This window comes from Parasteatoda tepidariorum, chromosome 7 (genome assembly GCF_043381705.1).
Source record: "Parasteatoda tepidariorum isolate YZ-2023 chromosome 7, CAS_Ptep_4.0, whole genome shotgun sequence".
In the NCBI taxonomy this organism is placed as follows: Eukaryota; Metazoa; Arthropoda; class Arachnida; order Araneae; family Theridiidae; genus Parasteatoda; species Parasteatoda tepidariorum.
In genome coordinates this window covers 16,915,634-16,939,598 of record NC_092210.1, presented here as the reverse complement: position 1 = coordinate 16,939,598, position 23,965 = coordinate 16,915,634, and the positions used below count along the sequence as shown (strand labels likewise).

General features: G+C 27.3%; 1 protein-coding gene across 1 annotated transcript in view; it reads right to left on the bottom strand.

Annotated features, from left to right (window-relative positions):
• Window positions 1-1,516: 1,516 nt before the first annotated feature.
• Window positions 1,517-23,965, bottom strand: part of LOC107449737 (chloride channel protein 7) — a 33,921-nt gene continuing 11,472 nt past the window's right edge. The window contains exons 10-24 of the mRNA XM_016065365.3: window positions 23,195-23,259; window positions 19,935-20,045; window positions 19,322-19,376; window positions 18,255-18,315; window positions 18,049-18,184; window positions 16,560-16,653; window positions 14,427-14,608; window positions 11,974-12,153; window positions 11,787-11,872; window positions 10,566-10,680; window positions 7,865-7,948; window positions 6,661-6,741; window positions 6,495-6,578; window positions 6,327-6,407; window positions 1,517-3,213 (exon numbers count right to left, since the gene is read on the bottom strand). Of these exons, the coding sequence (XP_015920851.2) occupies window positions 3,121-3,213; window positions 6,327-6,407; window positions 6,495-6,578; window positions 6,661-6,741; window positions 7,865-7,948; window positions 10,566-10,680; window positions 11,787-11,872; window positions 11,974-12,153; window positions 14,427-14,608; window positions 16,560-16,653; window positions 18,049-18,184; window positions 18,255-18,315; window positions 19,322-19,376; window positions 19,935-20,045; window positions 23,195-23,259 (1,508 nt within the window). The 3' untranslated portion in view covers window positions 1,517-3,120. The remainder of the gene's footprint in view (window positions 3,214-6,326; window positions 6,408-6,494; window positions 6,579-6,660; window positions 6,742-7,864; window positions 7,949-10,565; window positions 10,681-11,786; window positions 11,873-11,973; window positions 12,154-14,426; window positions 14,609-16,559; window positions 16,654-18,048; window positions 18,185-18,254; window positions 18,316-19,321; window positions 19,377-19,934; window positions 20,046-23,194; window positions 23,260-23,965) is intronic.

Sequence of the window (23,965 nt, the reverse complement as noted above, 5' to 3'; positions counted from 1 at the left end):
AAAAGCACCTTTAAGGGCTTTTAAAAAATGAAAAAGAACCTTTAAGCACTTTTTAAAAACGCTACGCACCCTGTATAGCTTGGTATTTTGTTAACATTTTCCTGGTGCTAAATGGTAAAAGAAAGAAAAGTGATCTAGATTGTGACAAATTACCATCTAACAAATGATTCTCAACACGACTCTGAAGTGGAAGAAGTTATACTCGAATCACATGAATACCATGTCATGTTACCCCCCAAGAGTAAAAAGAAACAAGTCAAGTAAGTCTTTTTCTATTTTTCATTCATCATATAGTGGTATTCCTCAAGTAATGAAATGTCAGTCTTACTCATTTATCAAAGTTTGCAATTTGACTAGTAAATATGAAATTTTTTGGAATTAAAATAAAACTAACAATCCGGAACTTGAAGTTTCGTTTATCGACATTATTTCGAAATAGTAAGACAGTAATAAATAATGTTTGGAGTGGAGTGTAACACTAATAACAGTTTAACAGGTTTTTCAGTTGTTCTAGTGTATTTGATACAAAATCTTGTATTGATATTTCTGCCTTTTGTGTGTTCATAACATCCCATTTCCCCCTGAGGTACAAATGTGAATTTAAAATATTTGATTTGAAACATCGTAAGATTTGGATTATAGTAATGCAAGCAAAAAATATTCAATAGTTCAAACTTTAGGACTGTATACTAAATATATACATGGTTCAGACATATAATAAAGCAGGAATCAATGTTAGAGAATTCAGTTATTTAATTAAAAAAAACTCAATTAACATTTTTACATTATCAAATATTTGTGGTGATGAATTCAGAAATCATACACTTATTTACTATTTTCAGCAAATGTGGTAACTAGGGGGACGTTTTGTAGTTTCACAATTATTGATTTCTCTCTTATCTGATTTTAAAAATGGTCAATTCTAATCAATAATACAGTAATTATAAGCAAGAATTTTTAAATAGGTGAATTGTGAGACTTTTACACAAAAATGTTAAGAAACATATTCACTGTATTTTCATTTCAAGATTATTAAAACCTTAAGTTATTTGCTTAAGGAAGTCCTTAATTCAATTGTAAATTTTAAGTGAGTAATGGCATCAGTTAATATTAACTAAATAATTTATACTGGTTATTTTTTTTAATGCAACAGTACCTACAATAAAAAAAGTTATAAATTTAAAAATTAAAATTTTTTTTATTTAATAAAATTTTTTATTGATCTCAAACTATTATGAATTGTTCAGAGCTCCCATTAATAAAATTATACTGGAAACTATTCTAAAACAAAGTAATTCAGAAATCAAAAATTTTATATTTTGCTATAAAATTTGTCTATTTTAGTTTTTTTTTTGTTGTTAGTTGCTTGTTCTTGTTTTAAAAGTAGTCTGGTATATGCACCCATTCTAAAAAATGACCTAATTTTTTTGAAAAATGTTGTAGTGTGGACCAAATAACAATATCAGGACAAGGCCTGGAATATTTATACCTTATGCAGAATAGAAACAGGCAGTCAGGCGAAATAAAGATGATTTTATTTATGTATCTTTTTACATAGATCACTACACTTAACATTCACAGTTGTGCTTGAAAAATACTCAATGGAATTTGCAAACAAAAAAGTACAAAATTATTGCCACTTAAATAATTAACGAAGTGCAATGATAAAAAAACAATTTTGAACATTTATTTAAGCTTCCCTAATAAAAGAAAATTATTACTAAAAAACAAAATTAAAAGTCATTAATAAATTTTAAAAAATTTGACATTATAACTACTATACTTTAATAATATGAAATATAAGTCATTTAGATTAATGAAACACAGACATTTTATCTAAAACACATATTTACATTTTAAATACAAGAATTAATACTTAATCACATGACTAACATAACATCAATTTATAAAATGTATAGAGTAATTCTTAAATACTCATAGTTCTGAATATTTGAGAGCTTTTCAAAACTGTTAATTAAACAGAAAAAGTCTAGTTCAAAAACCAGGAAGCATCATTATTGGTTATACTAATTTGAATATCACAAAGTTCATACATCAGTACAAGCACAATTATAAATCCTACTATACAAGAGGAAATTACAGTGAAATGAAATCTCAAATAAAATCTCAAAAATATGTACACTTTATCACCTTCAATAGCATTCTATGCTTTGATATAAAAAATAAAATCTTTTGATACAATTTATATACAGGCATGTAGATTAATTATAACTGTCAATTTTTTAAAAATTTATTTTATAACACTTTGCATTCCTTCGGAGCAACATCACAGGCCACTACCTGAATTTAAATTTTTTTATACCTTATTATTTAATAATCACTTTGTTCTGCGTTTTAAAGCATTTAGTGCCAGAGTTGTTCTAGATTCGTTTCATATAAATTATTATACTTGTATCACATTACCGGAGGAACTGTAGTTCCACTGTTCCAATTAAGGAGAAACTTACCTTACTTACTTTATAAAATACTTTTAAAAGAGCAAGTTCTACGATTCTTATGTTTTCGATTCTTAATTTATGATGTCTATGATTCTTAATTTAGTCAGGTCTTGGAGTTAAGAGTAAATTTTTATTTTTCAAAACATATTAGTAAGTGTGAATTACAGTAAAGAACAACTTATTAGAGGAATTATATATATATACATACTGATGCCCTTGATACAATTAAAATATATATACATTGGATACTATTGTTTAGAATTTCCTGCTAAAAAATATCTTGTGATAAAAATAGAAGAAAAATAATTTTTTTGATAAATATCTTAGCTTTTCAAACTTTAATATTTAATTTCTTTTTGTTCTTTTTCAAAACAATTTTTTGATTTTTAGTTTTTGGACTCAAAAATACACAAATATAATTCTAAAATGCAGTCAAAATATATTCCACTGACGTAAAATCTGTCCACTGACGTAAAATCTGTGTACTATTCATAAAAAAATAACTAAAAACAATAACTTAACTAAAAACATATATTGTCAGTGAAAGATACTGTAAGTAAAAAAGATATCACAAAAGGAAATGTTGGCATTTAACATTAAAGTAATGCAAGAATAATTTAAAATATCATTACATCAATTTTACAAAAAGCTCTGTTTGTTCTTAGGCGTAGGATACTTGGAGTTCTTCTACCCCAAACTTTCCGTGCTTTGCTCTGTAACGGGCAATATCCTTGCGAGTAACTATACCGACAACCTTAAATGTAGAATACTAGATTAGTAATCATAATTAAATTGACGGAAAAATTTGAAACAATATAAAAGCACTTTAAACCAGAGATGGCAAGTTTGTTCCACAGTGGAAAAAACCACCCTATAAGAAATAGGTTTCTTTTGGATAAAATGCCTACTCTGTTTAATGTTACTGTGGGCATACCCAATGGGATACCTGCAAGTGACATAGTGTTGGGTATCTAGATCCTGATTGGTAGTTAAAACGTGGCATTTGTTTACGATAGCAACTGTTCTTTCCATTCTATTCCGAGTAAGCTAGACCCGTCAAGTATCAATTCAATGACACTTTCTAAATTCTTTCACTATATATTTAGATAGAGACTTAACACAAAGACAGGCACGATGGAACATAAACTAATTATGTATCGCAGTTGCCAATTACACAAAGCAAAAATTTATCACTGTTACAATAAGATACAGAAACAAATAATACATCTAAGTTAAATAAAAGAAGTAGATGAGAAAATTTCAACTAATTCTGACTATAATGCAACTATTTGCAATTATTTTTGGCATGAGGCGAAAATTATCATATAATTGCCAAAAATTATCATATATTGAAAATTATCATATTATATAAAAATTATCATATATGACAATTAAGTCATTAACAAAATTTTAGTCATATTTTTGATGAATTTTTGTTCTTATTTAGGCAACTATTTTCCTAGTTTTTGGCTACTATTTTCATGCTTTAGGCTATTGAAAGCAACACAGGTCTTGATACCGACTTATGTTTTCAGATCTGGTTAGATGTATGTGTTTTTCGTAATTGCAAAAAGATTGGAAATAAAGGGTTTAATAAAGAGAATCTCAAAAATGAAAACTCATCATCATTGTATCTGAAATCGTTTAAATTAATTATTCTAATTCAAATTAACTATTCAATTCTATTTTAAAAGAATGTTGTTAATACTTTGAAATATTGAATTAATATTTCAGATGTATGATATATTAATATTTCCAAGTAGTCAGATTACAACAAAAACTAATATCTATGATGAGATCAAAACTTTGTGGGTAAGCGCTAATTTGAAATTGACAGTTAAAAAGTACTCCCCCAACTCATAGTTGAGAAAACACGTATGAATTTTTTCATTGATGAAGAAAAATTACAGAATGTGTGTGTGATGCCACAATTGGCATTACATATTTAATTCCTATCTTTTAAATAATTTTCATTACTTAAACTTATTTTTATTAATGGAATTAGATTTAAAATAAATCAAAGACTTAATCTTTTGAAACCAACATAAAATATTTATTCTTTTCTTATACATCATTGTAACGGATACTTTTTATTTCATTCTAGGCAGACTTATTAATTCACTGTCGCCTCTAATCGAAAACAAAAATCTATTTATAACTTTTTATTCTAATTTCTAACCGAAAATATGTTTCAGTAGATGGTTGTAATAATTCTCATAAATTTGTTGGCGACTCGTGATCGCCAAGGTGTTCTTTTAAACCCAATATTGATATGCTGGTTGGCTTTGTTTTGGCTATGGTATATTATGATAAATTGCCAATTTTGGATCTCCTACCCATACTTTCTATGTCAGTTACGAATAATTATATTCACTTTTAATTTCAAAATTTGTGGAGGCTGGGAGCCCTTTGGGGCCTCCCCAGTCTCAATTTCTAACCGTCAGAAATGATATTCTGGCTTTATGATCTCTCAATGGAGAGTATTCTGATTTCATCCCTTTGAGGGATTTCATATTTCTGTTTTGGATGCAGAAATGGCCATTATCTGTCACCATTTATGCTTTATAAAATAAATTCATTTTGACGAGTTATATATTGTTTCCTAGAGACTTGTTTAATTCATTCATTATTGCCCAAAATGAACAATCATGAATTCCACCATACGAGTATTGGCGGCTACTGATGGAGAAACAAACCTCCGTCATAGTGTGACCTGCCAAAAGAGATGTTTTTTCAACGGGCAACCCTTTTGCTTCGATAGTGACGTAATGTTACACTTGCAGGGCCCGACTTAGCCTAATTGGGGCTCGGGGCAAAAACTTCTTTTCTCCCTCTGCTTCACTACTTCAGTATTAAAGAACCGAACTTTATGAAAGTATTTAAATTTTTCACCTCATTATAGATAGATAACAAGAAAATTGACTAGAACCTATAATAGCTATTATGTGCTCCCTACACCTTCAATCATCAGACGAAATATCGTTCCGTCCATTTTTTTATTTTATTTTCGGACAATTTTATGTTAATAATGCGACGGCAGTTTCCGAAATGCATTTTTCTGATTGTTAACTTTGTGATCTGGAATGCGAAAAATTCATATCCTTGCTGACATTAGGGCGGAATTCAGCTAAATTTCCGCAATTACGATAGCTCAATTAAGTCAATCAGAAGTCCATATTTTTGTAAACCTATCGCATTTTGTGATATGTAAAAATACAGGTTTTTGATTGGTCCAATTTTCACCCTAGGAAGCCATGGATTTACGAAATATAGACTGCTTGGGTTCAAATGATGGATTAGTGAAGAAGTTAACATAAAGCTGACGGATTTTACACTGTACTGATATTGTTTTTAAAAAAAGTTCAATGAAGAAGGAAATGTAAAATAAACTTTCTGTACGATTTGGGGGGCTCTGGGCAACTGCCCCGCGTGCCTCTGTCTTAGCTTAGTCAGGCTCTGTAACACTTGCATTAGGAAAGCAGTCACTATCAGATAGCAATGTAATGAGTTCGAAGAAATCAAATTGAAAAAGCATATTTCAGTTGCATAAGGGTGTAGCACCCCAATGCAACTGGAAAGACTAAAGATTAAAAAAATTCTTAGATTAAAAATTATTCAAATTTTTTTTTCGAGGGGGAAGGACAGTATAATATTCTATAAAAATATAATGAATATCACAAAATTCTTTTTATTATAGACATTATTCCAAATGTTTGTTTAGTCTTAAAGTACTAATCTGTCATCATATTAACCTAATTAGATGTAAGGTGTTAACAACAAACTGAACACAGTTTAGTATAAGCTTGAAATGTATTCTTATAACATAACATAAATGAAAGCAACAAAAAAAGAAAAAAGAAAACTTACAGAATTTTTCTCATCGGTAACAGGAAGGTGCCTCAATCCAAGAGCTCTAAACAATTTAAATATCCTCGGCAAGGATGCTTTCTAAAAAATTATAGAGCGAAAAAAAGTAAGCAATTGAAGGGATAAAAAAGTAAGAAATGCTCGAAAATTAAAAAAAAATTAACTTACGTGCGAAATGGTGTAAGCAGATGAATTCATAAAGGGTGATAGGTCAATAGTGAAATTTCGTTCACAAGGTGAAATATGAATTTGCTAAAATTGAAAAAAAAAATTTTTTTGAATAAATTTCAAACAAATTATTTCAGTACATAAATGCAAAAATATTAAAATTTACCTGTATTGTGGGATGGCGAGGATATGAATCTCTGAAATCTTTCAGCGTCAATTTTTCAATATGATTAGTTTCCTCAAAAACCTGTAGAAATAAATAAAAATTCAAATTCTTAATGAATATTTAAAAATTTACAGCTAATTGTGCATGTAACATAATATATATATATTATGTAATAATGTGTAATATAGCAAATACAAATATTTCACAAATTGAAAAGCAAAATCAACGTCACAATCTTCACATTAATTCTGAGTTTGTATTCATTCCTTTTTAAATTAAGTAATTTTTTTGCATTGTAGTGTTATAATATGTTTAGTATTTTAATATAGTCCTATTACATCTGTTTTGCACAGTAAAAAAATGGCTAAAATAAATAGATTCTACTCAAATTTTAACAAAATATCAATCTGTTAGAAATCATAAAACTTAGTAACCTATGCTAAAATTAGCTGTTAACTCCCTCTAGCAAATGAATATCTTTGACTATATCAGGGGTGATTGTGAGCCCAACTCAAAAATCCTGAAAATTTCTTGAGTAAAATCATTAATGACGAATTTCAAAATATAAATTAAAATCATATCTCTTTATAAATTTAAATCATTGATATTTTCAAAACATGAAATTCTAAATAAATTATGTGCAGCATAATTTAAATGAATAATTATGTAGAAGTTTACTTTTATCTCTAATCACATTTATTATTCTACCAGAAAAAATACTTACAAATGAAAGAGATGCCAAATATAAATTCTAGTTCTAATATTTTTAAGTAAAATATACAAGAATTTTTATACATAAATGTGATCGGTGATTTCTTGAAAATTCTGGACCTTGGATTTCTGGAAACTTCTAGATCACGGTTAGCGAAAAATCCAGAATTTTTCAGGAGCACAATCATCTCTGCTATATTATTAGCATATGCGTCTCACAGGATGTCTCTAATTTATTGATACAGCCCCCCCCCTAACTTAGGTTAGTTTAAATATGAAACACTCTAAATTTCCTACAGAAAAGCAATGTACATTTTTGTGAGCATTTCGATTACCTGCATAAAATTCTATGCAACAAGCAAATATTTTGATAAATTTTTTTATGACTTTATTTGTACTCTCAATTATAAAATATTTTTCTTCAAAAGAATGTCTATTGAAATGCTAAAAAAAATAACTAGGAACAATCACTAAAATATTGCATTTGTATTACCTTGTGTTGCAATAATACAATCAGCTGCCATCTTAAGATCATCCCTCGGAATGTTCCGAAAGTATGGACGTTGTCGTATGAACTCTAAATAAAAAGAAAATGTTATTAAATATTAGTTTTTTAGTTACTCAAATCCACAGAGCGCAATTAAGCAGAAGTTTTATATTAAAATAAAATATACAAGGTGTATATTTCAAATCATGCCAAGTCCATACAAAATTCTTATAAAAGACATAAAAATGTATTTTAGGAAGCACCTTACATTTACATTTAAGATTTTTATAGTTTTGAAATTTATATGAATAAAACAGAAAGCCTATTGTTTGCATGTTAAAGTAGAATGTTTTTCAGTATTTTCTTTATACTCTGTGAACTTGTAAGAATTTTGAACTACAAAACTCACAAATAAAATATATCCTTTACAGTGAAAGCTCTCGGGAGCGACCACTTTCCGTTCCACAGTAAAATAGTCATTGATGGAGGTTGGTCATTCTTAGAGGTTACCTCCACTGCAGGGCCGGATTAACCTATAGGCACACTAGGCACGTGCCTAGGGCCTACGAAAAACTTGGGAGAAAAAAATTTGTTGACAAAAATAATTTAGCTTTAAAAACAACAAGTGTATTTTGCACAAAATTATGAAGATACAAATAAAAATATAATATTTTTCGGTAATAAATTATTTTGCAGAATCTTATGATCTAATATATTACTTTTTTGCGATTTTTGGATTCAACGAAATCTTGTATTATGCTGTCGAATTCCAAACTACGCATTTTATTAAAATAGTATTAAATCATTTTTTTTCTATTAGTAAACATTTAACCTACCTTGCAAATTTATTTATAAATAATTTCAAAAGATTTACTTTTGACAATGTTAATTTCCTTCACTTAGTTATCATAGTAGTATCATGAAAACTATGAAGCTATTTGTAGTATAAATATTTCTTGTAATTAATCTCACTATCAATTTCACTGTTTTCTTTGCTGGTTTGTTGTTGTATTGTTGACGTGAAGTGTTTACATAGTTATCGATCGAACTAATCATAATGGTATTATCGATATCAACTGCAATATCGGCAGTATGTCGGTATTGCAGATAAAGTTCGATAAACAAATTTGTAAATTAAAATCCATATTAATAAAAATGTAAAAAAAATATGCAAGAAAATTTTAGCATATATTTTGAAAAGATGGAAGGAGGGGAGGGCCTACGAAAGGTATAATCCGGCTCTGCTCCACTGACATCAAAATTGTTATCGAAGGTACTTGATTTTTCGCAATCGATTTCAATTTTAGTCAGTGTCATTTTCTTGGTGCTTCTCTTGGCGACATGAGAAGACATATTGATGAATAAAATTTAGCGTCTATAAAAATTATCCAAAAATCATTAGGGGTAAAAAAAAAATTGCCAATTATGAATGACAAAGCTATTTTAAATAAATAAACAATCTTTTGTTTAAGTTTCCATTTAATTTCATTTAAAAATTAGTTAGCTTTAAAAGATGAAGAGGTTTGTTTGAGAAACTTTTTTTCTTCCTAAAATAATTTTCTTTTTCTTTCTAATTTAACTTTCAACTCTAGAAGTGAATCATTGATAGCATCATTTTTAGTGCACTCTGACTGCAATGTGAGGTTGTATCAACCAAATGAACTCTCTAAATAATAGCCTCACACAAATATTTTGAATACATTTTAATCTACTTATTTGTTTTGATAATTTTTCCTGTTTCTTTATTTGACCTTTTCCGGGTAGCTGTGAGAGGTTATGATGGTCTCTCTTAAAGGTTTTCTTCAACAAAGTATATGGAAAAAATTCTGTGCCCACCAAAAATGGTCGTAAATAGAGGCGGTCAGTACATAGAGGTGGTCTTTCTCCTTGAGGTTTCAGTGTAACATATTTTTGTTTTTACTTTATCAGATTTTTTTTTTAAAAAAGCAATGCATTTTAATAAGCAGTTGTTGATGGTATATAATAAAAATTATCCATGAATATTAGAATAATTTTACGAATTTGGGAATATACAAAGATAAACAAAATGATATTATTTAAGTTAAACATTAAGGTTGCTGAGTAAAAAATGTCATTCTAAGATTTGCAGCATTAAATGTAAATAAACAGAATTAAATTTATAAAATTCATGCAGGTAGAAATTAATGCAATTACCAAATGAATTACCTCTTAATGACTTTAACATTGTTTAAAATACTTAAAAAACTTCACAATAAAGTAGAAGATCTATTTAAAAATTTATTAAATTTTCAAAAGTTATTATATTATCAAAAGCTACACATAAAAATGTTATTGAAAAGAAAACCCAATTATTTCTGTGGCTTGTTATTGTTAAGGTTGCAAATAAAAATTACAATTCAAATTTATTTTATTGTTTTGACATTGTTATAGTTGTAAGAAACTAAATCAAACTAGTTAAATTCATATTAAAATCATATAGTTCATTCCTATATAAAAATAGAAGGCCTGGTAAAATGTAAATAGCTACTTGTATTGAAACACACACATATACAAAAAGAAAATTTGTAGAAAGAGAATAAAATAACACAGTTTGTAAATATAAATTCCTTTCAATATTACACCTTTTATATTATTTTTACTCGCATCTAATAAAGGAAAAAAAATCATATATTTATATTCAATTAGAAAAATTATTAACTTTATTTAATAAAGCAAATATTGGTACCTCGGTTATATCAACAACAGGAAAACCATTATGAGATTCTGTCTTTAACATATGCTCAATGAATCCAACTTTTTCAACTACTTTCAAGCAAACCACAGGATAGCTCATGATTTGGCTAATGAAAAACAAATATTTATTCACACATTTAAAAATCATATTTCAATACTTAAGAGGGTTTGTGCCAAAGTTTTAAATGACTTTTTCAAGGTTTTTTATGCACAGTTTTTAGTATCTCTTTTTTCACAATATTTTCTTAAATTTAATCCAACCATACTAATTTACATTGAATTTTAAATGTACAAGCTATTGGACTTTTACTAAGCTTTCACTAAAAAAGAAAATTTAAAACATAAACTAAAAATTTACATTAAAAAATATATGATTAGGTTTAACATTATCCATATCTATCATAAAGTAAATTAAAAAAATTAAAATAATGAATTGTAGACTATATATGTGAAGTTATTGACTTCTTTTTTATGACTATAACATTTACATTACATTCATTAAAGTTATGTACATTAAGGCTGCACATGAACAACTTTTTTGTTTCTCAATGAAATAAATACTTCGGAAGAAAAAATTGAAAGAAATATTATATTCCACAAGAACAAATTGAAAGATAAGGCTTTCAGCATTCTAATTCTTCATAAATCTTCACAGCGTCTGAGCCCCCATACTGTAGCATCCACCATGTAAAAGGGGGGAAATCACAAAGGATTTGTAATTACAAATTTTGTGGTGGGTTAAATTTCATTGATGGAATCAGAGTTTGTCAGCCTCAGAGCCTCCACCCTGTAGCATCCACCATGTAAAAGGGGACAACCACAAACGATTTGTAGCTTACAAATTTTGTGGTGGGGTTATGGTGGTCATTGCTGGAATCGAAGTTGCTTACTCGCAGCCTTACAAACATTGAGACAAAAATACTTTCTTTTTTTTTTACTGAATAGTACAAATGGGAACAAATTTGACGTTGTTCTTATTACATCTAAAATTATAAAAAATTTATTTGGTTGCCAGAAATCATTAAGGTAATATAATAGGTAAGTGAAAAACATTATTTTTTTGTTTGTTTTAAATTGTATCAATTCTTTTCCTCATCAATTTAAACTCCTTCAAGGCAGTAATGAAATATTTCCTTGACTTCTTTCAAAAATTAAAAAATCTTCCTGACTTTTCCAGATCCTTAGACACCCTTACAAAATGTGTGATAGTTACCTGGCACATATTGTGTACGAATATGGAGGAGGTTCCCATCCTAAGAAAGGGACACTTTGTAATTGAATGTGTATGTCATACAGCCCCTGGAAGAAAATACAATAATTTAGACAGAAAATGCAATAATGTAGACAGGAGTAATAGAAATCAGTACATTGCTAATAGCATAATTTGATAGACAAGTTACCTCATTAAATATATCTGCGACCCATTTAGAGATCATTACACAAAGCATAATGGGCAAGCCAAATGTGATGTTTCCAAGCGCCTCCATTAAAATAACAGTCAAACTAATTGTCATTCTAATTACACCACCAAGTGTGGCAGCAGCACCAACAATAGCAAACTTTGAATAACAAAGCGCCTCCTAGAAAACAAAAAACTTCATTAAAAAATTTTTTTTTCTTTCTAATACAAAATTTACAGAAAAACATTTTTTTCCAGTGTCTATAAATTTCATTTAAAATTAAATATGAATTTAAAGTTAAAGCATCACTAAGCGCCTCCATTAAAATAACGGTCAAACTATTTGTCATTCTAATTACACCACCAAGTGCGGCAGTAGCACCAACAGTAGCAAACTTTGCAAAACAATGTGTCTCCTAGAAAGAAAATAATTTCATTTTAACAATGAATTTTTTTCTAATCCACATTTCACTAAAACAAAAAATTTTTCAGTGTCCATAAATTTCATTTGAAATAAAATATAAATTTAAAATAAATAAATCAATTGATATAAATAAAACTGAATGTTTACATGTATATATGTTTTGTAAACAAATACACAATTCTAAACTGATTTCCACCAAATATAGTGTACTTCACTCAAAAACGCAGTGGTTATAACTGTTTATTTCAAGCAAGGCTGGTAAAAATCATGATTTTTTTTTAATCAAATTTATTTTTATTTAAATCAGACTTTTTGATTTAAATCAGATTTTTTTTTATTTTTATTTTACAACTAAAGCATCTGATAAAATGAATTCATAATAATCGATATTATTTAAAATCAATATTATATTTAAAATGATAATATTTCTTGCTAAATTGGTTAAAATTATTATTTAATTATTGAAAAATACTAATGAAACAAATAAAAAAATAGTTATATTTTCCCTAATCGACTTGCTAATCAATGTTAAAGATTAGGAGACTGCCAATTGGAGATTTATTGGAGAGTAAATTATACAGGTCTTGGTATACAGGAACTACATAAGTAATAAAACCACAGCATTTTAATAAACATAAAACTAGATGGACATTATGTGTGTGTGTGGGGGGGGTGAATTGTTATCGATATTGACAACCTTCGTCTATGAAAAGGTACCCCAACACAGAATCAACTTAACATGTCTTATATACTAGTGAATTGGGATTGTATTTTTGTAGTGGTAGATACACTACAGTACTTCCCTACCAGAATTATATCTGTGATAAAATTTGATGAATGGTTACCACTAGTTGATTCATTGCTGTTTTGTGAGAAGCCCAGAGAGCTGTATTAAGAGCACCGTACTTTTTGAGTGCTGATTGTGAGAGCTGTATTAAGTTCACGATTGTGGTCGCTCTTTTTTTGCCATTAGCAGTCGAATGAATATGTTGTACATTGTGTGTAATCATAACTGAGTAGCAACAGCGCGAGGAGGTGGATAATGTCGCAGTCACAAGTAGCAAGTCAACTGTTCAATGTGGAGCATCCATCTAATTAGGCGTGTCAGATTAAAGTGAGAGTTGCTGTCAAGATAGACGTGTTCACATCACGTCAGAAGGTCACCAATGTGGGGGTTGAGTTGATAGCAACCATGTCAACCTTCATCTATGAAAAGGAACCCCAACACAGAATCCAGTTAACATGTCTTATATACTAGTGAATTCGGATTGTATTTTTGTAGTGGTAGATACATTACACATTATTAAAATATGTTTTTTGCCTGCAAATTATTTTACAAACATTTAATGGAAAACTATAATTTAAAAGTTTCATGCAATTCTTTTTCACGTTTAGTTTCCTTTTTATTTATTTTTAGCATTTTCTGAAATACAATAGTTTACAAGCATATCCCTTTCATTATTTTTTAGTAAAAAACCTTCATTATCATTAGGTTTTCAATTATACCCTAAAGAAAGAATTTATTAATTATATTGTATGAAAAATATTTTATACTTAAGTTTATATTTTTAAAAAAATCAGTTCGTTTAATATGATGGCTTTTAAAAAATCAGAGGTTATTTAAATCAATTTTTCAAAGAATCAATAAAAAAAAATCATACCATTCTAACTTTAACACTTTCAAATTGCTAATTCACATTCTGCAGCCCAAAAAATAGTTTTCCGAAGAATTTATTAAATATTTTATAATATCAGTAATTCTTTAGCAAATAGCTCTATTTATAGTTAGTATGTTAATTTTTTGAATTCATAGTTTAAATTATTGATACAAATTTTTGAAACCTTCAAAACAACTACAGTAAATGAAATCTTAGTGCAGTATTTATTATATTTGTAAAAAGAATTCATAATTTTTTCCCCTATCTTCTGGAATGGCATCACTCTTTAAGATTAAAAAACATGGATTTACTATAAAAACTTTTCTTTACATAGCTTAATAATCATGTTGAGCTTAATCAAAATTGACTTACAGGTGGGAATCCAACATATAAAAGAAGCTTTGTAACTGCAATCCCGTACAATCTTCCCCATGCAGCCCCTACTGCCAGAGTGGGTATAAAAAGTCCACTAGATATACTTAATCCATAAGTCCAGCATCCAAGTAGTAAATAAGCAAAGAAATATATAGTGAGAGTCATTACATGCCACGTATCTAAAAAGATAAATATATATGTTCGATATTATACTGAAATATTCTTATAGAATATTTAAAGATCATACGTTTTCTTAATTGATCAAATGTATGAAAGGTATATTTCATTATATATTTCTTTCCAAAATAAAAAAATTTGTTTTGTGATGAAATTACATTTGATTTTGTAGACAGAAGAATTAATCAGCTAGCAGTAATTAATAGATTACAAATATTGTTTATACAATAGATTATCATGATTAATCAATCTGATTTGGATTATCAGGAAAGTATATTATCTGGAACAGTCTGAGAAGAGAAATATAGTGAGAGTCATTAGATGCCACATATCTAAAATATAAATATATATGTTCTATTTCATACTGAAATATTTTGACATAATACAGAATACTTAAAAATCATATGCTTTCTTAATTGAACAAATATAAAGGTGTAATATATATTTTATCTTTATTATTTTTTTCCAAAATAAAAAAATTTGTTTTGTGATGAAATTAAGTTTGATTTTATAGCCTGAATAATTAAACAGCTTGCAGCAATTAATGGATTACAAATATTGCTCATACAATAGATTATCACGATTAATCAATCTGATTTGGATTATCAGGAAAGCATATTATCTCGAACAGTCTGAGAAGAGAAATATAGTGAGAGTCATTACGTCTCTAAAAAATAAATATATATGTTCTATTTCATACTGAAATATTTATACATAATACAGAACATTTAAAAATCATATGCTTTCTTAATTGAACAAATATAAAGGTGTATTTCATTATATATTTTTCTCCAAAATAAAAAAATGTGTTTTGTGATGAAATTAAGTTTGATTTTATAGCCTGAAGAATTAAACAGCTTGCAGCAATTAATGGATTACAAATATAGTTTATACAATAGATTATCACGGTTAATCAAGATCGGATTTGGATTATCAGGAAAGCATATTATCTTCTACTCAACCCTTCATATTGTACTACACCTACCAGTAAACCAATCTTTTTTCTTTTTTGTATTATAACGTAAGTAATTGTAAATCTAAACGTAACATTAAAATTTATATCCATTTTTTTGCTTTTGTATAACTTAAAGTATCAATATTTTAGTGTGTGTGAGTTTTACTGCTTTTTTTAGAATTTATCATCAAAGTTTGCATATATTTGACTATTCCAAATATTTGCTACGCAGGAGTAAAGTGCTACCAGAACATTCTTCTTGCGGCTGAAGAAAATTAAACAGTAGTGAAATGGGGAAAATAACGAAAATATGTGAATAATTATAAAAAATTTTGACATTAAAAACTTTTTCTTGACAGTTATTAATATACAAGTTTGTAATTGATACACATTTTATAATAATTGAAGAGGTAAGTGAAAAAAACATAGTATGAATTTGAGAAAGTCAGCAGCAGAATTAAGAAAGTGTTCAAAAACCATCTTTTACCACTCAAATGTCAACATTTAACAAACTCTATTTAATTTATTATATGTCTCAAACTTTCAGGCAATCTATAACAATTTATTAGATCTTTTTTTTTCTAAATGAAAAAAAAATTTCATTGATATACATTTTATAATAATTGAAGAGGTAAGTGGAAAAAAATGTTAAGACTCATTTCTATCAATTTGAGAAAGTCAGCTGCAGAATTAAGAAAGTGCTAAAAAAAATCTTTTTCATATACAAAGTGACATTTTTAAAAGTAGTTTTTAAAATGTCACTTAACATTTACATTTAACACACAAATATCAATATTTAAGAAACTGTATTTAATTTATATGTCCCCTAATTTTTCAGGCAATCAAATACAATTTATTAGATCTTTTTTTTTCTTAAATGAACAAAAATTGAGCTCTTAAATTGATCTCTTAAACATCATTTTCAAAAATTGCAAGTGTAAAATAGTTAATTTAAATTAAAATTTATAAAATATTATATTAAAAGCAAAAACACTAACTTTCATCATCGTGTAGCAAACTTCTAAGGCAAGCTTCCGGTGTTTGGAGCCATATAGACCAAAATGTATTAAACTGACCATTTTCACAATCAAGCTAGAAAAAGAATAAAAAATATGATATAGATTTCTTTATTATGCATTGCACTTTTTACATAAGATTCATATAACTAAAAGGAAGATGTAGATAAAAATGAAAAACTTTTTGTAAACACGCAAGCTTGATCAAGAAACTTTCTGTAAGCAATTTATTGATTCTTGTAACTAGTTTCAACCCATTTGTCTACAAACAAATTTGACGGAATTTGTTTAAAAATCAATGATTTTTTTAAAAAGTGTTTAAAGTTTTGTAATACTCTATATTGATTATTATACAAACCAGCATATATTTCTTTAAATTTAATAGCAGACAGCCAGAAACGAAAGTTGTATCACAAATGAATCAGGATAGAAAATATGTGTCAAATCTGTCACATCAACATCTTTGGTGTTTTTTAAACTGCAACTTTGAAACAGTCGGCTGAGATTGAATGACTTCAAATTTCTTTTATAACCTTTTTATGTGTTCAAGAATAAGATCGATTTTTTTCCTTTTTCTTTTACAGGATTTTCAATAATTTTTTTGAATAGTTTTTTTTTTAGAAAAAATACAGGACAGAATAGAGGAATTTGGAAATTTTTATTTACATATATAATGCAATGGTAAAAATTTTTTCCTGACTTGAGTTTGCATGTTTCTGTTTATTATGTATATCAGTTAAAAGGTAATATTAACACATTCAAAACAATTTTTCAACTAACTATAACTATGTCCCTGACCTACTAATTGACTCACTTCTAGATTTCCACAGTGAAAGATATAATATGCAATTTCCAATATTAAAAAAAAAATCTGGAATTTTTCCGCTTGAAATAGAGTAACAATTAAAACTTAAATTTTAATAATAATATAGTGTTGATATAACATTTTAATTTACATATGTCCAAGTTTTTTCATTGAAATTAATATTATAATTAGCTTTTACTGACTAATATTTAAGAAAATTATCTCATTTAAACAAAGGTTTGTCACTTTTTTTTAATGAAAAAAGATTAATTTAACAAATCTTCCATCCATACTCTATTTAATAAAATATTTGTGCAAGTGAAATATTAGTCATTAATTAAGTGCTTTTCTTTCCTTTTTGACTAATATTATTGTAATTTGAGAATATTGAAACTAAATATTTTATCTTAATTTAAAGTTGTTTTTTTTTAGAATTTCTAATGCAGAAAAATAAGTTTTTTTTGTTGCTTTTTTTTCAACTATTTTAAATAAATGTATAGAACAATATTCTATACATTAATGTATAAAATATTGTTAATGTATGAATATTAAATAAATGTATAGAACAATATTCCATACATACAGAAAATTATATTATTTAAAACCAAACTTCGGTTAAATTTTAACTATATCTTATACTATGGAAAATAAATAAAATTTAATTACTTGAATGGGAAACTTAACATCTGATTGGTCATAGGGACTGCAAAAATGAATAAAAGTAGTCATGTAGGCTAAAGTAACACCAAAGGCACTAACAAGGACGGCTTCTAGAATTCGAGCTACAGGGTGCTTCACATACCTTTAAAAGAAACATTTGAATCAGGTAAAATAACTAAATATTAATAATTTAAATAATAAAAGAAACGTACCTCATTCTAAACACTGTCAACATATAGTTTACATGATTATACAAGGCACCCAGTAAACCACCTGTGAATAGTTTATAATTAATTTATTACAAATATGTATCATATTAATTTTCTATAATGATAATTACAAAAAACTAAATATTATAACCACAAATATTCTATATAGAATAAAGATTAAATTTATCTTGCTAGGAAAAAAATAATCTTTACACATATTTTTGAAATTGTCTTTGTGCTGAAAATGATATAAGAAATACGGGCAGAAAAAAAGAAATGCATGTCACTATATTGTAGGCATCATAAAAATATGAAGTACTTATTGTACTACTAAAACTAAACTCAGTGGCGCAATAGCCCATAGAGGGCAAAGGCCTACTTTGGCCATCTCAGTTTTCTTGACCTTGGACTCTAGGGTGCTGGAGCAGATGTTCTGGTTGGGTGGTCGGTCCAATGCGGAACCCCCAGTAATAAACTAATAAGTAAGTAAATATTATAACCACAAATATTCTATAAAGAATAAATTCATCTTACCCTAGTATTTAGTCCACAAGCATGCTTGCTATTAATTTAATCGACCCACTGAAGGAATAAAAGTTGAGACAACCTTGCCCAGTCCGAGGATCAAACCCAGGACCTGCAACACGAGAGCGCATAGCCCTACCACTCAGCCACCGGGACTCAAAGTATTAAATGTAGGCAACATAAAAGTATAAAGTACTTTAGGAAAAGTAAACAAAAGAATTTAATAATTTCTTGTTTCATTATTTATGAATAATGACTAAAGCCTTACTTGATGTATTTCAAGTATTTTTAAATTTTTCAAGTATTTTTTAAATTTTTTGTTTATTCAAGTATTTTTAAATTTTATTTATTAACTTTTTTTCAATTTCATGTTTTATTTATTTATTCTTATTTCATTTATTTCATAGAAAAAGACAAAAAAAGTAATTATAAATCAAAAGTAAAGTAAAACCAATTTATTTGAATTTTCCAAGACTAAGTAAAAGAACAATAATTTATTAAGTTTAAAATATTTAAAAAAATATATAATTGAATATAAAACGTACCAATAACACCCATGACCATATAAAGAGGAAGCTCCTTAAAAGTATAATCCAAATTCTAAAACAAAATTAATTGAGAAATTAAATGTACATTGTTCATTTATGAAGTGGTAAGATAATTAAAAATTAATATTTAACAATAGTAAGTCAACAAGAGTTGATTAGTTAATAAGACTACAGCATGTTAGAAAAAAAAACAAGCAAAAACAGCAATTAATCTAACAATTTTACTATCTAACAATTTTACAATCTAACAATTTTACTATTTTATATGTTTTAAGACATTCCTTGCAGATCAATATTTTTATGAAACTGCTTCAAATTAGTTTTAGTTTCTAGGATAAGACTTTAAAAAAAATTAGTAAGGCAACTCTAGGCACCGGTACATTAAGCTTCATAATTAGAGGTAATAATTTGAATTTCTTAATAAAAGATATACTGAATATTTAGATCTTGGAGTGTAAGTAAGCAAATTCTGAGTAGCAGTAGAATATTAGGCTCAGTACCAAACGGCGTATGAAAATCAAATTGACTATAAAATCATGTTCTCATCAGAAGGAAATAAATACCAAACCAAGAGCTAAGACAAATTTTTAAAAATAAAAAAAATACTTACATCAAACCGTCCAAAATTCACTAAACCAGGAAATGAAAGTTGTCCAGGATAGCCATGGTATTCACTCATGACAGAATTCAATGTGAAATATGACACCATTGAACAGAAAAACTAAAGAGAAAGAAAAAAAAAAGATTAGAAAAAGTATGAAGCAAACATCAATTTTATTCAGGTACTTTTTTATTGAAGAAACAAAATTTAACAGAAGTAAATAGTTCTGTAGTGCCATAGTAAAGCAAGTTTCGAGCCAAGAGCCTGGTCCTACACAGATATGCATGATATTCAAGAAAATTTTGTCACAATCGTGGAAATTTTTTTTAAATATTACTCTTTATAAAATAAAAAAAAGGCCAATATTTCCATATTTTTCCCAGTCAATTTTTAAAATGCAGATACAACAACAGAAAATTAAGTTAATAATGAGTTCTGCATTATAAAAAAAACCTTTTCCTTCATGTTATTGAATGAGGAAATATTATGCAGCAGGAAAGTTTTTGTACAATCTTTCCCAGGGACACAATAATTTAGAGTGATATCTTAATTCATGCTAAAATAACTAATTCTGAAATTCAAGCACAAATATTTTTATTGAAAGTTTTTCTGTTTTAGACAAAGCTCATTTCTTGATATGCTAGAAACTCAGAATTATCCTTTGAAGTGCGAAGATATTTCAGAATTTTTCATTTTTTTAATGCAAACCATGTGATTCACAATGGTTTGAAATCAGCAGCAGCTAAAATAATACCTATCACTCAATCTGTTATAACACAGTAGAGTAATTTATTATTTTGTAAGTTTTAGAGGTAAAAAGGTTAGTTAATTGAATTTTATCTGAAGAATGTATGAATTTATTAATTTTTATCTTTGTTATTGTTTTACTTATTGTGTTATGTCATGGTCACCAAAAGTCTCAGGCTTTTTGAATTTCTGAAGTTGGCAGGTTTGTCCCAGTTTTCACCATGGGAAATCTAGGATCAGACTTAGATAGAATGAAAAACTTTCTGTGAGCACAAATTCACTGTTAAAAAATTTCTGCGAACTATTTATTGACTCTTGTCACCACTTTTAACCCTTTCATCGCCTCTTAATTTTGACAAAATTTGCTTGAAAGCCACTTTTTTTTTTAATGTGTTTTAATCTTTACTAAATTCCATACTGATTATTATGTATAAAAGCATGCATTAACTATTAGCTTATACAGTAGGGAACCGATTATCCGGAACGATCGGGACCATCGCTATTCCGGATAACTGATTTTTACGGTTTTCTGAATAGCTGCAAAAAGCTGGTTTTTTTATTGTTAAACACAACTAAAAAAAAACTTTTTGGAAATAATCTTAAAAAGAAGAAAAAACGATGAAGTAATACACTAATGATTATTTCCGAAATGATGGTAAGGTAAACATCTTTCAAAAAAGAAAGAAAAATACTAAAATCTTATGAGGAAAAAAAAATTTCTTGAAAAAAATGGCGTGAAAATTTATCGAATATCATTCCGGTTTTTTGGTTTTCCGGTTTTCTGATTTCCGGATAACGGGTTTTGTACTGTATTATATACATAAAAAATCATAATATATATGAATAGTTAATCAGAAATTTCAACATTTAATTAATTAACAATAGAGTAAATACTAACTGAAAAACTGCTTATCTAAAAGGAAGTGTTTTGGAGGTTGTATGCAAAGCGTACCTGGGTCTGTCGGACTCACACAGTAATCAGGGGAAAATGATGACCCCAGATAATTATCACCATATGTTTTCCAAAATAAATTAATTATTTTTAATAAATAAATGTCAGTATTGTCGTAGGATTGTTAATATAATAAGGATGAAACCCATATTTATCAGCAATAATCATAAATTCAATTGACACTGTTAAAATTTGACTTCATACTTACTAAATTGTTCTAGAGATCAATAATTGAGACATAACACGCATAAATGATTAAGGGGTCTAGGCGTTTCTGATATCCTCAAGAAAGCATTATTAAAAAAATTTTAATTTTCTAAAACTCACTAAAATTTATGAATTAGTTAATGATTAAGTCCTGATTTCGAATATTTTACAGGTGTTAAGTCCAGACGGTTTAAATGCAAACACTTCTGTGAAATAGAAATTTTTATAATTTAACTTACTTTAAGGTTAAAATTTGTTAGGAAAAAAAAAAGACATTCAGTATGCACGATAAAAGTCATAAAAATCGACAACTATTAATAAACCAGTAAACCATCCTATATGCCCTTTTTAAAACTATACAAGCTCAGAGGAATTGAAATATGAAAAGCATATTTTCAAATAAAAAAAACTTAATTTTCTAGATTTTTTAAAAAAAATATTTATTTTGACTGAAATATTTTTTAGCAATATGCAAGTGCTACAGTTTGAATTTTCATTACACTCAAATCAGTTTTAACTTGATTGATTTATTAGATGTTGAGTAATCTCTCATACCAGATGAAACAATTTAAATTGAGACAAAACTTGGCATAAATAACTTTTAAACAAAATACTTGAATTGGCCGATAATTGCAGTTTAAAAAATTGGTGCATTTTTTCTGTTTTTAGTATTTTTGATGTAATTTTGCAAGCTTTATTAGTTTCATTCATCTTATATCAAAATGCTCAGAATAAAACAGCTCATGACATATTTTTTTTTTTTAAGAAATTGAGTACTTTGTTTGGAAAAATCCTCTAGACCCCTTAAATATTTTTCTTTCCAGTTAAAAGAATTTAAGTATTTATAACTTAAAAGTATTTATAACATATTTATTGTGTCAATGCATAGGTTTCCTGCTAATAGGTATTCAAAACTCTACAATGGCTCATAATTCCATTTCTAGAATAACAAAACTCTATGATGTTTAACATTTTCTTACTAATAAAAAAAAAAAAAAAACACCTAGGTATATGAAATTTAACAATGGCTTATTATGTCAATTTATGAATATCAAGAAAATAAAAAAATTTCTCATAAAAAAATAAGTTAATAAGATTTAACAATGACTTATTATTCCATTTCAATCTACATTCAGAGGACCTAAATTCTATATTTATGAAGTAGAACGAAAAATTTTCTCAAGAACAATCTATGTAGATAAGACATGGTTCATTAATCCATTTAAAGAACACAAAAGGAACATTCTGATGTTCAAAAAATGTTTGAGAGTAACAAAGAAACACTATGCAATGTTTAGGAGAAATTCTCTTATAAAAAAATAATTAAAAAACTGATCCATTGTTGCAAATAATATAAACTTACTATTCTCCAAGTCAAGCTTTGATTCCAAAAACTAGCACCCTCTTCTAAACTGAAAAGCACACCACCTAAATGAAGAGTACACAATATTAATTTTGTTTGCAAATATATTTTTAAAAATTACAAAATATAAAGTTTCTCAAATGAATAGGCTAGGAAAATTATTTATTCTTAATTCCTCAGCTATCCACAAATGCTACTATTATAATGGTAGGAAATTATAAAGATACAATTTTGCAACAAAATTTCAGTGTTGAACATTATAAGGATTGAGAATTACACGTAAGACTGAAAAACTTTGGGAAAGTGATAAAACAGATGGATAGAACCCAAATGCAAAATTAGGTATACCCAAAGTAATTTTTTACTTAATGTGTTCTAATTTGTTTCAATTTTTTTAGTGCTTCTCGCCCTATTGTATTGATATATTTTGCTTTGGCTATATTAATACAATATTAGAAAGCACTTCTTTTTGCGGATATAATTATGTCAGCTGATGAAGAAATAATATCTTTTCATTTTTTTGTTTTCCGGCTCTTAATATACATTTTTTTAAAATATATTTTTTAAAATACTTTATTTTAAGAATTTTTCTTCTCTTTTCATTAATCTTATTATTTTCCATGTTTTCTCGATATTATTTATTACTCGATATTTCTTATTTTATGAGTTCTTTATACTTGCAGTTTATACACAGTAAATAAAACTTAATAATTTTCTTTGTTTTTCTCTTTTTATCCTTTTTGCCTTTATTGTGTTATGTATATGTATATA